The sequence below is a fragment of the Bubalus kerabau genome, chromosome 4 (assembly GCF_029407905.1).
Source record: "Bubalus kerabau isolate K-KA32 ecotype Philippines breed swamp buffalo chromosome 4, PCC_UOA_SB_1v2, whole genome shotgun sequence".
Taxonomy (NCBI): Eukaryota; Metazoa; Chordata; class Mammalia; order Artiodactyla; family Bovidae; genus Bubalus; species Bubalus kerabau.
In genome coordinates this window covers 38906518-38924353 of record NC_073627.1, presented here as the reverse complement: position 1 = coordinate 38924353, position 17836 = coordinate 38906518, and the positions used below count along the sequence as shown (strand labels likewise).

Sequence of the window (17836 nt, the reverse complement as noted above, 5' to 3'; positions counted from 1 at the left end):
GATTAAAGAATCTGCCTGTCAATGCAGGAGAGGAGGGAGACATGGGTTCGATCTCTGGGTTGGGAAGATCCCCTGGAGAAGGGAATGGCAACCCACTCCAGTATTCTTGCCTAGAAAATTCCATGGACAGAGCAGCCTGGAGGGCTACAGTCTATGCGGTCCTAAAGAGTTGGACTGGAGAAGGAAATGACAACCCACTCCAGTATTCTTGCCTGGAGAATCCCATGGACAGAAGAGCCTGGCAGGCTATAGTCTATGGAGTCGCAAGAGTGGGACACGACTGAGCGGCTAAGCACAGCACAGAGTTGGACACAGCTGAGCACATGCACGCATGCACTATGCACCAGGTACTAATTTCCAAGCACTTTACAGGAGGGACTCAAGAGCCCCTTGCTGCAGCCTAGGACTAGATGAGGAAATGGAGGTGTGGGGAGGTCGGGAGGGACCTCAATTTTCCCGTTTATATGCAGCAAGGATTCAAACTCTGTCACCCTGGGACCAGGGTCCATGAGCCTTTCCAGCATAGCACACGGCCTCTCCTCAGGCTGCACCTCTCCCCACAGTTGTACCCAACCAGCACCTGGCATCCCTTCTCCTCCTGGGTGCGGTGGGCACCTTAAACCAACATGCTCCAACAAGGTCATGCTGGTGTCTCTCAACCCCCCTTTTCTCCTTCCTCATTCCCCTCACCTGTCCTTCCAATTATTTCCTTGTGTCTGATAGATTAAGCTCTGTGCTGACAATGATCCACAAAGGTGAACCAAATGGGTGAACTGGTGAACTAGCTCAAACCTGGTGTGTGGGGGAGAGACGGACATGGATGAGTCAAATAACAAGTCCTCAATTCATTAAAGAGAATTATGACACAAAAATTATGTCACTTAAAGCTGAGACCTACAGAATGTGTTCACCAAGCAAAGAATGTGTGTGTGTGTGTGTGTGTGTGTGTGTATTTGGGGGTGGGGATCTTCTCCCACAAAGAACATCATGTTTGGGGGGCCAAGGACCCAGGTGAGACCCCCCCCACCAAGCACACATACCTATGTGTAACTGAAACAAAAATCTTCCTGAAACAATACTTGACAATGTGTGGGGTGCTTTGACATAATTTCTATTCAGTATTTCATTTTTTGAAAATGCTGGTGACAACTTGCTGCATTTGTTTTTCAGTGGTTCACTAAGAGTTCTGAGCTGTGGTTTGAAAAACTCTGCTCTGTTTTGCATGTTAAACTTCTTCCCCAGTTGAGTTGTTTCCGAAGCATCTGAAGTGTTTGTTCCCACACTTCTGGTATGCTTGTTGAATTTGTTATTGTAATTAGGGAATTTCATTCATGTCCTCTTCCAGTGAAAGATGAAGGGGAAAAGAAAGAGTTATTATTTTTCTGGAAACTAAGCTGAATGTGTGTGAAAGACTCAGGGAAGATGACGCACTTGGAAACAAAGCCTCTCAAATTGGATTGTCTTTCGCTGTTGTCCATCCACGCCTGTCTGCCTGTCCCAGTGCCTGGCATGTACATCACGGGCACTGATACAATAGCTTATATGTGTCGAGCCCTTACATGTGTGTGCTAAGTGCATTTCCTTTTCTTAATCTTCCTTAATCCTCACAGCAACACTATGAAGTAGGAGCTATTTTTATTCCCATTACACATGACAAAACTGAGATTCAGACAGGTGAGCTGTCTCGCCCAAGATGGAACAGAGAGTGGAGCTGCAACTTAAATCCTGGAGATCTGACTTTGAAACCTGAATTCCTAACCTTGGTTCCATGGCCTCATCAAGTGTCAGGATGGAGGCAGTGATGCCCCAGAGGCCCTTCCTGCTTGGAGCTTTTGGTCCCCCTCCCTCATCTCCATGACTGACAGGGCAGGTGAAGGAGAGCAGTCTCCATGGCAATAAGAGAAGGAAAAAACATTTTCTTCTGAATGAGGAGCCTCTCTCATTGCCTTTCGAGGAGGGTGGAGTGTAGGAGTGTAGGAGTGGGAAGGAGGATGTACGGAGGGGAGCAGGCTCCCAGGGAAGGAGTGGTGGGTGCAGGGGCTCTTGGTCCTCCTTGCAAGAAGTAAAAACCAGTCCGTGGTCCGAGGCTGAGGCTTTCTAGGTCCAGCTCCATCCATGACTCTTGGGGAGGAGGTTGGAGGAAGAGAAGGAGCTCCAGCCTTGCCCTGCCCTAAGGGCTCCCTGTCCAACAGAAAACTTTCTCCAGTAAACTTGACCTCCTAGAATTGCCAGTGTGTTGGAAGAAGCAGATGTTAAACTGTGTTAAATGTCATGAATGTGAGATGCTAGGAGATGATGAAAGGATATAAAAGGAATTGGGGGTTGGGGCAGGTTTCCCTTAGCATATGGTGTTTTAGGTGAGGAATTAGGGGGCAAAACAGAAGAGTTTTTCCAACAGAGGGGTCTATTTTGGGAGGCCAGAGTACCACCAAGTTCCAGGAGCAGATGAAGGCCAAGCAAGATGAAGAGGCTAGGGGCTGGGTGGCAGGAGGCAGGGCTGGCAGGATCCCATAGGCCGGGGAAGGAGCTTAGAATTTATCCTGATGGCAGTAGGGAGCCTTTGCTGAATTTTCAGAGGGAACTGGGATTATTAGAGTTCTGTTTTTATGAAGCCCATTTGGAGGTTAGTTTGGGGGCCAAGCAGTGACTGGGGTCCATCTAGAGGCTATGGCCTGAGCACCTCTTTCTTCTCAGCAGTGAAATGGAAACCTCTGGCATCAGCTTCAACAGCCCCTTCCCCTCACATCCCCCAGTCTGACCAGCCATGGGCCAAATCTGTGAGTTGGACCCCTGGGTGTGTGTGCCTTTTTTCCCAACTGTGTTGCTTGGTATGCATGCTCTTAGTTTCTCAAGGGATCAAACTTTGTGCCCCCTGAAGTGGAAGCGCAGAGTTCCCCCTGCTGGACAATGGGGAAATCCTCACATGTGCCTTTCGACTCTGCAAAACAACTGAAGCAGAGGGAGAGAGCGAGCAGTGCAAGACCCAGTTAGAACTTTTTCTTCCGCTGTGAATGATATCAGGGACAGAAAATGCCTAAAAGGTAAAGCCTAGTAGCACGAATACTTATGAACACCGTCGTCCCCCTCCCCCACCCCCGCCATGTAACCATCAGCTGGGTGAAGAAACAGAACGCTGCTGAGACCCCAGAAGCAACCCCTGCCCCTGTTCTCTGGCCTCCCTCCCTTAACTTTTACGGAAATCTCTTTGATTTTCCTTTGTAGTTTTACCATCTAAATACCCATCTTACCTCCTTTGCAGGCGGACTGCTTTAGGTTGCTGTGTAGCTGCAGAAAGAATGGAACGGAAAAGAAGGGCCACTGCCTTACCCCCACTCCACCTTAACTCCTGCCCCTAGAGAAGGATGAAGCTGGGCCCACGGGAGGAGGGGGAGGTTCTGAGCACTGAGGGATGGGTTCTGGAGGGGTGATTGGGCTGCCCCAGGCTGGGTTCATGGCCCAGGCCAGCTGGCCCAGGTTTGGCCTCCTGTATGCCAGTGGTTTCTCACGGCAGTCAAAACTTTTAAGGGTTCTGGTTTTTTTGGGTCCCACACACTCTCTAGGAGGAGGCTTCTCAATTTTATAGACAGGGAGGCGGGAGAGGTTGATTTTCCCATTTGGGAAAAAAAGGAGACAGGATGGGTGATACCCAAGGCCACATGGTCAGAGAATAAGAGGGGGGATTAACCCTCTGAACGCAGCTCTTGGGCTCCTAGTGCCATCTTCTCATCTCTCCCTGTGGCAGGATCCCGTGTCTCTTCTTCCTGTAGCCTGTCAGCCTCTGGTCAAGAAGAGAAAGCTTTTTGCTGCTCCGGGTCCTCTCACCCTCAAGGTCTGGGGGAGCCAAGGCATAAGAACCTAAGTTGACCACAAGGTGGCGCCAAACACCATGTCTTCACATTTCTCACTTTTAAACCCTAAATGCTGGAACAAACTCTGTCTGGGTTCCAGGGCACAGGGCTGAGACCCTCCCAAGAGAACGAGAGCGCCCACTGCCCCCAGCCAGACCTTGTAGGGGGGGGCGGGAGCAGGGCTGGTGGGGGTGCCTCAACTTCCTCCAAACCTGGCCCCCTTCTTTTTTAGGGCTCTCCCAAACCTGGTGGCTCAGAAGGTAAAGAATCCACTTGCTATGTGGGAGACCTAGGTTTGATCCCTGGGTTGGGAAGATTCCTTGGAGGAGGAAATGGCAGTCCATTTCAGTATTCTTGCCCGGAGAATCCCCATGGACAGAGGAGCCTGGCGGGCTATAGTCCATAGGGTCGCAAAGAGTCAGACACAACTGAGCTGCTAAGAACAGCACAGCAGCCGGAGACCTGCCTGCCCTTCCCTCTGGCCACTATGTTACATCCTCTGGTAGGCAGATCCTGGGGAGGAGAGGGTGATAGGTAGGGGGAAGTAGGACTGCAAAGGCTGCAAGGCCCTGGCCTGGGCTCCAAAGTGACCAAGAGTCTGAGACAGGGTCCCAAGTTCAGACAGGGCAAAGGGGGTTTCTGGCCCCCTGTCCTTTCCTCCTGGCCTGTGGCCTCTCTCCTGCTCATTCTTGACCCCCTGTCTTCTTTAAGAAAGCTCCAGCTGTCTTCCCTCCTTCTTGGGGTGGGGGGACAGAACAGAAGCTGAGGTGGTACTGGTGGATGTCAGGCAGGATCCCTGGCGCACCGCTAGAAGCAGAGACTGGGGCAGAACCCAGGCTACCAGGAGTGGCCCCACCTTATTCCTCTTGTTCACACCCCGCCCAGCAGGGCAAATCCCCACCTCTCAGCCCTAAGTACCTTCTGCTAGCAGATTATCTCGGCCAGGCTGGACATCTCCCCGCACCTGGAGCCATGGATGCCACTCTGCTCCTGAATGTGGAAGGGATCAAGAAAACCATTCTGCATGGGGGCACAGGGGACCTCCCCAACTTCATTACTGGAACCCGAGTGAGTGGGACCCACCCCCTAGGCCAGACAAAAATCCTTCTGCATTCTAGCTGGGTCACAGGGCACTGCAAACACCCTTCTTCTGCTTTGCCAACAAATGGCCAAGAGGTCCTTCCTGGAATTATCAGCCTCCATCCCCACCCTGGGCATCTCCGTAGCTCTGGCTTGATGCCCATTTCCTGGGGTGTTGTGTTGTTTTTTTTTTTTTTAATATTTATCTATTTGGCAGCACTGGGTCTTAGTTGCAGCATGTGAACTCTTAGTTTTTGCATGTGGGATCAAGTTCCCTGACCAGGTATTGAAAGGGAGGCCCCCTGCACTGGGAGGGTGGAGTCTTAGCCAGGACTGCTAGGGAAGTCCCCCAGGTGTTTTTGACATTTTTCAAATTAAACTTCACTGTGGAGTGAGGGTGGGGCTTTGGGAATTTTCTGAAGTCCCAAATATTGAATGAGAAGGAAGGGCATGCAGGGTCAGAGTGTTTGTCTGGGAGTCTCTGGTGGGCTTCCTGGATGACGGAGTGTCTGGGTCAGTGGCCTCAGATCTAGGGTGTATTGAAGGAAGGACCTCCTGACCTGCAGAGCTGTCTAGAGTGGGATGGGGTCCTTTAGGAGGGGGAGCACCGGCCGAGTGGGGGTGCTGGTGGGAATTGAGCGAGGACGGCCCAGGGAGTCGGAGACATGGGTGGCTTCTGGGGGGCCTTGGGAGGTGGGTCTTGATCAGGGTCCACTCTCTTGGTGACCAGGTGACCTTTCATTTCCGAACCATGAAATGTGATGAGGAGCGGACAGTGATAGACGACAGCAAGCAGGTGGGCCACCCCATGCACATCATCATTGGGAACATGTTCAAGCTGGAGGTCTGGGAGATCTTGCTGACATCCATGCGGGTCAGCGAGGTGGCCGAGTTCTGGTGCGACACCATCGTAAGTAGGCCCAGCCCATTTGCCACCGCACTGGCGCGCCAGCTGTGTTTCAGGAAAGTGAGGATAAAATGAAACTCTTCGGGGAGACCTCTGCCTCCTCCTCCTCAGCCACTGTAAGGATGAAGGTTGTTGTTGTTTTTTAGTTGTTCAGTTGTGTCCGACTCTTTTGCAACCCCGTGAACTCCATGAGCCCACCGGGCTCCTCTGTCCATGGAATTCCCAGGCAAGAATACTGGAGTGGGTTGCCGTTTCCTTCTCCAAGGGATCTTCTTGACCCAGGGATCAAGCCCGTGTCTCCTGCATTGGCAGGTGGGTTCTTTACCACTGAGCCACCAGGGAAGTCCCAAGGTGGAGATGGATTCCCCCATAAGAACAGGTGATGCTAAAATGATAATCAGTGTCAAGGCTGGCTGGTAGGATATGGGAGCAGGGCCCACCTCACAGCCCTCACTTTTGTGCAGAAATGTGATATTATTGGATACTGGAGACTTTTGGCCACAGGTCACTTTTCTGCCCTCCTCTCCATTCCTACTGACATTACAAACTTGTTTTCTCATGTAGGCACTCTCAACAATCACCCAGAGAAGGCAGTCTTCTTGGCCTGCGACCCAAATGGAAATGGCAAAGCTGACTGCCCTTTAAACCAACATTTCTTGTGGAAACTTTCAAACTTATACAAAAGTCGACAAAAAGTATAATCAGATTCCAAACACGCATCATCCTATGCCGGGCACCATCAATCCACGGCCAGTCTTATTTCATCTAAGCCCATCTGCTTTCCTTCCTTATCCCATATGGTGAGAGCACATTTCAGACACCGTATCGTTTCACCTGTAAATACTATAATTTGTATCTTTCTCTAAAAAGAAAGATATTACAAATATAACCTCAATATCCTTATCATATTTTTAAAAAATTCAACAATTTCTTAATGATATCTAATAACCCGTAACTTGACATTTTGGGCTTCCCTGGTGGCTTAGAATTCACCCGCAATGCAAGAGACATTGTGTGACCCTAGGGAAGCCCCTTTGCCTTGCTAGCACTCTATTTCCTCATGTAGAAATGAACAAATCCTCATTTTAGGGGGCGGTTGTAAGGATTACATGATATCGTGTATACCAGGGAAAATCATGGTATGGGGCAATTGAGAAGTGGGAGAAGTCTTTTCACTAAGAAGCATTTTAGAGACTAACTCCCTTGATTCATTGATGAGGAAGTATAAGACTCAGAGAAGGAAAGTAGCTTGCTCTGGGTCAAACCATCTCGGAAACAGGATCAGGGATGGATCCCTGGTTCCCTCTTTGTACAGTATCCCTTTTTGGCTACTATGGTTATTAGACAGGCTGCAATGCCCTTCTCTACCACAAGAATTCCTCTACCAAGGAATCAGTCATTTCTTCATCAGTCAGCAAATATTCCAGGTCTCAGATGGTAAAGAAACCACCTGCCAGTGCAGGAGATACAGGAGACCCAGATTTGATCCCTGGGTTGGGAAGATCCCCTGGAGGAGAAAATGGCAACCCATTCCAGTATTCTTGCCTGGAGAATCCCATGGACAGAGGAGCCTGGAGGGCTACAGTCCATGGGGTCACCAAGAGTCAGACACGACTGAGCAACTAACACTTTCACTTTCACACTAGCAAATATTAGTTGAGCATCTTTATCCTGGTGTTTTAATTGTTAAAAGATGGCTTATTTTTAACAAGTCTTCAGAAAATTGGCTTTTTTTGTGGTTTCAGTTAGTTTAAAATGGTATCTATTGACTCTGCTTACAAAGCTCCTGTACTTTTTTTAGACCCGTATGTGCTTGTCATTTAGGCCATATGTTAGACAAGCTTGGTCACCAACAAGGGCCCCTTCTCCATAGAATGCATGTTTGCTAATGTAGGAGTGTAGAGTGCAGAGAGCTGTCAATAAATTCTTGATTGGTTGATTGATCTGTTGTTTGCAGAACCACAAACTGCTGTTATTCCTGGAATGTGGGCTTGGTTCTTGGTTCCCTGTGGGGCCTGTGTTCTTTTGGCTACATCATACACATGAGTGCCCTGCCCATCTCACAGGCTGGTCATTTTTACGCCACAAAGATTACTGGTTTTTCCAATAGCCCCACCCCCCAACTCTTCCCAGTTCACAGCCACTATGATTTCGCACGTCCACATTCACGTGTACACACACACACACACACACACACACTTCTCAGAGTTATTTTGTTGTAACTGTTGTTTACTCACTAAGAAGTGTCTGACTCTTTTGTGACCCCATGGACTGTAGCCCTCCAGGCTCCTCTGTCTATGGGATTTCCCAGGCAAGAATACTGGAGTGGGTTGCCATTTCCTTCTCCAGGAGATCTTCCCAACCCGGGTATTGAACCTGTGTCTCCTGCATTGGCAGGTGGATTCTCTATACCACTGAGCCACTGGGGCAGCCCAGAGTTATGTACTCACCTACATATTCATCTTTTATCCACTTTTCTATCCATTCACTCATTCAGGCATCAATTTATCCATCCTTCCCTTCAACCAATTACTCATAATCCATTCTTTCATCACTAAGCATCCAGCCTTCATCTATCTGTATGCCTATCTATCTGAAAACATTCAGTGGGCACCAGGTTTGGCCTGTGCTAGGTGTTAGGAATGAAACAGGCCAAGTCCCCATCTCTCAAGGAACTTGAGTTCTGGACAAGAAGCAGACATCCTGGTAATTACAATGCAGGGCAGGTAGCACCACAATATAAATGAGGACAGAGGGATTTAGAGCCACGGGAGGGGAGTGACTAACTGCTTGAGGATCATAGCAGGAACTTCTCTAAGAAAATGATATTGATCTGGGTATTGAAGGATGAATAGGAGTTCACCAGGCTTAGAAGTGGGGAGTGAGGTAGCATCCAGGCCAGGAAGTGTGAAGAGGCAGGGGCGGTCAGGGGCTCTGACAGCTTCTGCCCTGAATTGCACTGCCTTCCCCTCCACCCAGGGAGCACACTGGTCTCTATGCTGAATTTTCTGCTGGTGCCCAGTCCAATGAGGCCAGAGGTTGTGTGTGTGTGTGTGTGTGCTCAGTTGCTCAGTCGTGTCCAACTCTTTGCAACCCTATGGACTGTGACCCACCAGGATCCTCTGTCCATGGAATTTTCCAGGCAAGAATACAGGAGCATTGCCATTCCCTACTCCAGGAGATCTTCCTGACCCAGGGTTTGAACTCACGTCTCTTGAGTCTCCTGCATTGGCAGGCACATTTTTTACCACTGAGCTGCCTGGGAAACCCAAGGCCAGGGGTTACAAATGCAAATTCCACAGGGGCCAGGGACCCTGGGTGACTGAAGGTTATCTGCTCCATTCACAGGGGTCCTAATCTCCAACTGGATGGCTGCTGTGTTAAAGGGGCAGGTCTGGTGTGGCTGGAGTGTCTGAGTTTTGGACACAAACCAGAAATTTTCATTAGTCTGTGAACTCTCTCAATGCTTAAGTGTTGACTACTCATTAACACAAAACCCCCACCATGTGAAGGATGAAACGAAGTCAATCTGGGAGTTGAATGTGGCCTCCCGAGTGCCAGTTTGTAATCTCCAGATAGTAATAGATAGAGCCCCTCAGACAGAACCAGGCTCTGGCCTTGAGGTCCCAGAGAGGGGCATGGTCCTGGGGTCCCCAGGCCAATCTCAGTGGAGGTGCTACGGAGATGGGTGTGGAGCCATGGAGTTCTGGCCTCTATACTTTTTCCTGGGATTTCTGCCCACTCCTGGTGGCATCCCACAGCCCAGCGTGCTGACTAGCATCCTGGTGGTACTAGAGTGGTACTGGTCTGAGGTCCGGGCCTTGGTCTGAGGTCTTGTCCAACCAGCCGCACAGCTGCAGGGTTGGCACTAACCGCTGACTTTCTGGGGAGCTGGCGGCTGTGTGCGTGGGCCAGGAGTGAGCTCTCCCTGCAGCAAGCTGTTCCCCGGGGGCCCCACACTCCCTTCATCCAGGCTTAATCTCAACAGGCTTAACTGCCATCTGGTCATCTTGCTCATGAGGACGCCGAAGCTACTCTGGGCTAATCCTGGCTGATGGGGGCGGGCAGGGTGACCTTCATCTTCTTACTGGTGACTTGGAGACCAAGCTGAACCGTTCCTGCCCCTTCACTTTTGGGGTGTCTCTTTCCTGGAGTTGCTGTGCAGGAGGTTGAGATGGGCCATCTGAGGACCCGTTCCCAGGACAGCAGCTCTTGGAGCTCGTCTGTGGGGCATCCTAGCTCACTGAGGACAAGCAGCTGATTTTCCTAGCCCATCTCCACCCCCCGAGGGTGGCCACCCAGTCCCTGTGCAGGGTGAGGTTGTGATGAACTGGCCTTACCTCAGCACCATCTCATTTAACCCCTGCAACAGCCCCACTACCAGACCGGTGCAACCCAGGGGGCAGGAACTCAGGGGGATGCAGTGATCCAGGCTCGCTGCCAATCAGCAGTGCCATCAGGACACCAACCTGGCCCTCAAGGACTTGGAACCCTGGTCCTTCCACTACTTTCCACGCTCCCCTCCCTGTGAGTCACAGGCTCCATGGACTCAGGGTCTCCTTGGGAGAGAAACCTATTAGAATCGACCACAAGGGCTGGCAAGAGGCAGCCTGGCATTGTGGCTACAGCATGGACCCCGGGGCTGGGTTTGCATCCTGACTCTGTCATTTGCTAGCTGTGTGACCTTGAACAAATCACCTACCCTCTCTGGGCTCTAGTTCCCCATCTATAAAATAGGGAGAATAATAGTGCCCCTCTCATAGGGTCATCTTAAGGATTAAAAGTACTAACAGGTGTAGAGCACTCTGCATACAGGTAGCTGCAGTAATTAGATGAGTAGTAACAGCCATGGGACAAGTGTGTGTGTGTGGGGTAGAGGTCCTGCTCTGGGAGGGGCCCAGAGTGGGGCTCTCTGTGGCCCAGCTGGCTCTGAGCAGACAGCTGGATACCATCCGCCCACCTTTCCCCACAGCACACAGGGGTCTACCCCATCCTGTCCCGGAGCCTGCGGCAGATGGCGGAGGGTAAGGACCCCACGGAGTGGCACGTGCACACGTGTGGCTTGGCCAACATGTTCGCTTACCACACGCTGGGCTATGAGGATCTGGATGAGCTGCAGAAGGAGCCTCAGCCACTGATCTTCATAATCGAGTTGCTGCAGGTGTGACCCTGGGGTGTGGGAGGTGGGGTAGGGACGGTCCGTGCATCAGAGAACTGGAGCCAGTGGGCATCAAGGGAACCCAGTCCCACAGGTCACTGGACATCACCCAGATCCTATTTAGAAAATCAGAAAGGGTTCCTAAACCATGGGAGAACTGGAATTGGACCCTCCCACTCCACCAAAAAAACATCCTTTGCCTTTTCCAAAGGAAAAGCCCCTTTGAGACCCATTTAAAAAATGTTATTCTTTTTCTTTTTGGACGCATTTTATTTCTATTGGTTATCTACTTCCTTTTCCCCTCAAAAGTTTAGAATTATATTCTCAGCCCCAGTCCCTGTGGTTTGTGGGTTCCAATCTGGTTTTCCAATAGCGGGAGAACTGCATGGAACCATCCATACCGTCTCTCCCTCGGACCTCAGTGTGACTGATGGTCCCTGTTTGTGGGGTGGTGGGAGAGCATCAAACCAGAGCAGGACTCAGCTAATGGCCAAGGTTGAGGTTCAGCCTGAGGGTTACATGGGTGAGTGCAAATAAATAAGAGAATTGCATCAACAAGGGGCCTTTTCAGGGTCTGCTTGAACAGTTGCACAGCTTATGCGCTGCACAAGAACATCGCCTCTAATCTGCTCATTAGAGACAATATATATTTGTGATTTTATAATGATAATTTCCCAGTAGATGGCAATAAAGTGTCTTGTTCTAACAAAATGAGTGTCATGGCAATTTTCTGAATATTATCAGTAAAGTGTGTTGACATATTACCTTTTCTTACTTTGCACAAAGGCTCTGATTTAGGGTAAAGCCATGGTGGTGGGGAGGCGGCGCTTGCTTCCTTTCCCTGTTTGCCTGTGTTTGGCCAGTAAGCATGGCTCTGCCCACCAATCCTCACTGTGGAAAATGCAAAGCTGACTTTAGCCAGATGTTCTGGGTCCACTGTCTCTGGTCCCTTGCAGGGGAAAGGGCCTGCCCTACTGGGCTGTGGGCACCCAGGGTCCCTGCATCACTGACCTTCAGCTCTTGGAGCAGGTCGAGGCCCCGAGCCAGTACCAGAGGGAGACCTGGAACCTGAATAACCATGAGAAGATGCAGGCGGTGCCCATCCTCCATGGCGAAGGAAACCGGCTCTTCAAGCTGGGCCGCTACGAGGAGGCCTCCAACAAGTACCAGGAAGCCATCGTCTGCCTGAGGAACCTGCAGACCAAGGTGGGAGGCTGCCTGCCTGTGGGGATGGGAAGTGGGGTGCGCTGGCCATGGCCGTGGTGGGGAAGGGTGGGGGCGCGGCGGAAGCAGAGCTTTCTCCACCGGACAGGAGAAACCCTGGGAGGTGCAGTGGCTGAAGCTGGAGAAGATGATCAACACCCTGATCCTGAACTACTGCCAGTGTCTGCTGAAGAAGGAGGAGTACTACGAGGTGCTGGAACACACTAGTGACATCCTCCGGCACCACCCAGGTGGGCGGGGCGGGGCGGGGCTGTGGGTGGGGCGAGATGGGCGGGGCGGTGTGGGCGGGGCAGGGGTCCAATTCCGCCCACGGGTCCAAAGTCACATGCACAGACCTTCGTAACTATCTCTCCTGACCCGGTCAAGACATCAAGTTTTCCAAGCCTATAACGGTATCACAGGTGATGGATGAACGGTGCTTTGTGGTGTTGTGGGAGGTTATTTTATTTTACGGTGAATTAGGAGAAGGCAGTGGCACCCCACTCCAGTACTCTTGCCTGGAAAATCCCATGGATGGAGGAGCCTGGTAGGCTGCAGTCCATGGAGTTGCTAAGAGTCGGACATGACTGAGCGACTTCACTTTCACTTTCCACTTTCATGCATTGGAGAAGGAAATGGCAACCCATTCCAGTGTTCTTGCCTGGAGAATCCCAGGGACGAGGGAGCCTGGTGGGCTGCCGTCTATGGGGTCGCACAGAGTCGGACACGACTGAAGCGACTTAGCAGCAGCAGGACAAATAAAAGTCACCAAACCTGTGTGGAGCAGTCAATGGGTTTTAAAAGGAGGGACAATCAGTATAGAGAACAATATTATGTACATCCTAGTAAACTCTAGGAGTTGGTGATGGACAGGGAGGCCTGGCGTGCTGCAGTTCATGGGGTTGCAAAGAGTTGGACACGACTGAGCGACTGAACTGAATTGAACTGAGTGAGCGCCTAAGAATTGATGCTTTTGAACTGTGGTGTTGGAGAAGACTCTTGAGAGTCCCCTGGACTGCAAGGAGATCCAACCAGTCCATCCTAAAGGAAATCAGTCCTGATTGTTTATTGGAAGGACTGATGCTGAAGCTGAAACTCCAATACTTTGGCCACCTGATGCGAAGAGCTGACTCATTTGAAAAGACCCTGATGCTGGGAAAGGTTTAAGGCAGGAGGAGAAGGGGACGACAGAGGATGAGATGGTTGAATGACATCACCGACTCAATGGACATGAGTTTGAGTAAACTCCAGCAGCTGGTGATGGACAGGGAAGCCTGGGTGCTGCAGTCCATGGGGTCGCAAAGAGTCGGACATGACTGAGCGATTGAACTGAACTGAACTGAGTATCTGTGGGGGGGGGGGATATGGCAATATTTGTGAAGACGATGTTTGAAGAACGTTACAGGATCACTTACCTTGCTCCACACACTTCTCTGCATTTCTTTCACTTAATTCTCATAATGACCGTGAAAGACAGGTTTAGGGATAGGACATGGAGCTTGCATCATTTGGAGAGCCTCTATAAGAAAAGACTTAAAAAATTGTGAATGTAAAATTAGTTACTGGGTCTTGGAAGGGTCCGCGGGAGGGGAGTGGGTACTGCGATTATTATCGTCATCCGTATTTTATAGTGGAGGGACCGGGCTCTGGAGGTACAGAGAGGTTAAGGGTCATCATGGCCAAGGTTAAAGGTTGTGCTAACTGGTGAAGCCCAGCGGCTTGTCGGGTGAGGGCTGCCTCCCGGGCCAGGGGGCGGATACAGCAGATCTTCCCCACAGGCATCGTGAAGGCCTACTATGTGCGGGCCCGGGCTCACGCCGAGGTGTGGAATGAGGCGGAGGCCAAGGCAGACCTGGAGAAAGTGCTGGAGCTGGAGCCGTCCATGCGGAAGGCGGTGCAGAGGGAGCTGAGGCTGCTGGAGAACCGCCTGGAGGAGAAACGCGAGGAGGAGCGACTGCGCTGCCGGAACATGCTGGGCTAGTGCGCAGGCGCCAAGCCTCCTGCCTCCGCCCCCTCTCCTCCCCCCGCCCCCCTCCCCGACCTCCACCCTCTCCACCTCTTCCCCGCGACCTCCACCCGCCCCTCCCTCCAGCCTCCCCATCCCTCCATCTCACTGTCCCCGTGCACTCCCAGTCCAACAGCAGGGTACTGAACATTTCTGGTGCAGTTGGTCAGGATTTTGGTGTCAGTTTTTCAACTTTTACGTTAATTTATAAAATCAAAATAATGCGTGTCAACTGACAAAAAATGCACAACCTAGAAGGTGAGAATTATGTTATATTCAGCGGACTTTCTAAGGACTCACGAGCCTCTCAGCTCGAGGGACTGCTCCTAAGAGGTAAGGGAGGAACCAAGATACATGAGTGTCTGCAACAAAGACCAGGTTCTGGGAATTTCCAAAGACTGATGTTAACTAAAGAAAGCCAGATATCCCAAGTTAACAAGTTTAGCACTTTTCTATGTATAGGAAGATGCAAGAGTCTGGACTCAGTAAAATCACTCCTTCGAGATGCACCTGAACTGCATAGGCGCAGTGTCCTGCTTTTCTCCATTCTGAGTCCCCTGTGGGTGCACACTGGGACCGGCTGCAGTGCTGAGGGCTTGGCAGCCGGCAGTCCGTTTGTCTCATCTTTAGTTCCTCAGGGCTCACTGTTCAGGTAGCTGTAGTGTCTGCTGGCTGCAACATCCTATGTTGACTCATATGGTAAACAACATTTTTTACTGACACATGACCTGGGTTAAAAAAGAAAAACCCAAAGGGCACAGACGAGCTTATGAATAAAAGTGAAATTTCCTGCCCAAACTCCCGCATCCCCTAGAGCCAGCAATTTTAATGGACCCTGTTTTTTGTTTTTGTTTTTACTATTTTGGTAGTTTTCTCTGTCTTCGAATAATATGTGTAAATCAGTTTTCCCACATGTCCTTTTTACCCCATGTTAGTGAAAAGTGAGAATTGAATGCTTTGATGCTCTTGGATCCCTTCTTTCCTTCCCCTTCTAATTTTGGGGAGTATATTGCTAGTTCTTTGGTTACTTTTGTAGCTTGGTACACTTCATCTGGAGCTCTCTACTGGGCTGCAGGGATTCTCCCGTGTGTAGGATGAGGGTGGCAGAGCTGCAACCTCCCCTCCCATCTCCCACTTCTTCCCTCACGGATCTGAGGTACCTTTACTCTCCCATCATCTTGGCTGTTAACATCTCCGTTTTGTCACCAAATTAAGTCTTCTGTGCTTTGCCCACTGGTTGACTCTAAACTTTGAAAATCAATAGACATCAATTACATGAATATGGCTGTGCAACGTGATTGCATTTTTCTGTGGTTCTGAATTCAGGACCCCTGGACCACCAGTGAGCTTCCCAGACAGTAAAACGAGGATATTCCTGGTTTCAGGGGTGGCAGTGTCTATTTTAACATGGGAAAATTTTTCCTTTTCTTCCCTTTTGTGGCACTGGGAAGATTTTAGGTTTAAGTCCTCCCACTGTGGAGGAAAAAGGTCAACCAATTTTTGGTTGATTCAGGCTTAGTGTCTGATGGGCTGCCAGGTATACTGTCCAAAAACCAGGCGGAGATTTTAGAGGTGGTCAGAGGAAAGGGACATTATGACCTGCAGAAGTTGGAAGGAAGGAATGTCCTAGGCTGGAAAGAACGCTCTGGCTAGAAAAGGAGGAGTAGGGTGAAGGCTGGGAGATGGCAGCAGAAGGGACCTTCAGCAGCTCCGGACTGTGCGGGAAGAAAGGCCTGGGTGGGATCTGGGCAGAGTCTCAGAGGCGGCTCAGAACAGATGAAGAGCCTGGCAGAGGCATTATTTGAGGGCACACAGTGGCCTGCAGGCTTCCTAGCCTCCTGTCTTGTCTATCTTCTGTGTGCAGTGTCCCCATCGCGGCCCCTTTTCCTGGGGACAGTGAGGATCTCAATTCATCTATGGTCCTCCCAGCTGGACTGATGCCTGGATGTGTCTCAGGACCTTGTGTGGTCTGGTCCAAAGCATCCTGGGTGGAAGTCTCCCCACCTGATGCCCCAGGACATTTGCAAGTCCAAGAAAAAGGCATAGACATAGGACCCCCAAGAAGTGTGGTTGGAGACACCTTGGCATTAGTACTTGAGGGAGTGTTGAACTCAAACAACTGGGGACCCCAGTCCCTCCCTGAAAAACTGGAGCAGCTGTTAGGGACATTTCTGTTACAAAAGCCCAGGCAATTCCTTCTCACACACCATCTAATGGATTAAAATCAGGTCACATTTTGGTTCATGACTTTCAAAGCCAGTTTTTGTCCAGCCTCATCTGCGCTCAGCCTCTTTTTAAACTGGGGGCACGAATCATAATCAGCCTTTGACATACCTTCCGGTTTACTCAGCCTCTTAATTGTGGTTTTTGCACTGTCTCCCTCTTCTTTCCTGGTCCAGCCCTCTTGGCGCCCTCTCAGTAGACTTTCTGCTGCTAATTTCTGCCTTGTAAAACACACTTATTTGCGTGCTTCTTTTGGGTGAATACGTGTGTGTGTGTGTGGTGGGGGGAAGGAACAGGGACACATTATCTTCTTGTTACTATCATCCAAAGGCAGCACATGGGAAAACATTACCACTTTCCAGAATCCACAGCATCTCATACTTCAGCTTACTAGTGCTGGAGAGGTGGAATGCAGAGATGGGGAGAGCTGACTCTGTGCCCCACAGCAGGCAGCCTCCCCATCCAGGCCTTTGGTCCTTGCATTGGCTTCCTTGTGCCTCCAAGGAGGTCTTGGCTGGCCAGGTCTAGGTGGATGAATGCAGGAGTGGATGCAGGAGATTGCAGGGGCATCTCCCGAAGGTCCCTTTTGACAGTTTCCAAGGGATCTCACTGAAAAGCTTTGCTCTTGAGCAGCCAGCAGGGGGCAGCAGAGAACAGATTGTGGTTTCTGGTCCAGCAAGTGGACTTTCCAGAGAAAGCTTAGAGCTCTGGAGGTGGCAGCTCTCCACTGGCCCTGACCACCCCCACTCCTACAGGGTCAGGCTGGCTGGCGACAGGGAATAGGTGTTTAGAACCATAGAATCAGCCTGCCAGTAGACTCGGGCCTCAGTCTCACTCCCTTGTACTGATGGGGAAACAAGCTCAGGGAAGGCCAGAAACCTTTGTAGATTCAACTTCAAAGCTGGGGAAGACCTGGGGCTAGCATCCAAGTTTCCCGGCCTCTGGGCTGGGCCTCTTTGTTCTCCATCATGTTGTCTTTCTCACCAGACAGTCCTTATGAGGGTTTGATGTATTTTCTTTTTTAAATGAAAGGAGAAAAATATGACACTTCCATTAGAGAGCAACCCAGAGCATGGCTTCAGGCTTAGTTTGGAAGCAGTTGTGGAATCAGATTTGTTCTCTATTACACCTGCTCTGAGCTGCTCCCTCCCTCTAAGAATCATTACTGCTTAACCAAGGCATTCTCTCCCAGGCATGCACCACCCTCCTGACCTCTGTCTACCTGGGGTTGACGTGGATCCAAGACCAGAGAGTGATCCCAGAGGGTGGCAGAGGGCTGCGGGCTGGGCAGAGGGACCCCTGGGTATTGTGCAGGTATATTAGATTTCTATTGCTGCTGTAGCTAATTACCACAAACGATGACCTAAAACAGCACAGATTTATTCCATTACAGTTCTGGAGGTCAGAAGTCC

General features: G+C 50.6%; 1 protein-coding gene across 1 annotated transcript; it reads left to right on the top strand.

Annotated features, from left to right (window-relative positions):
• Positions 1 to 4820: 4820 nt before the first annotated feature.
• On the top strand, positions 4821 to 14177 carry AIPL1 (aryl hydrocarbon receptor interacting protein like 1). The gene is made up of 6 exons (XM_055580082.1): positions 4821 to 4916; positions 5659 to 5838; positions 10808 to 10996; positions 12023 to 12199; positions 12306 to 12447; positions 13975 to 14177. The coding sequence occupies exons 1-6, from the start codon at positions 4821 to 4823 to the stop codon at positions 14175 to 14177; spliced, it is 987 nt and encodes a 328-aa protein (XP_055436057.1).
• The last annotated feature ends 3659 nt before the right edge of the window (positions 14178 to 17836 follow it).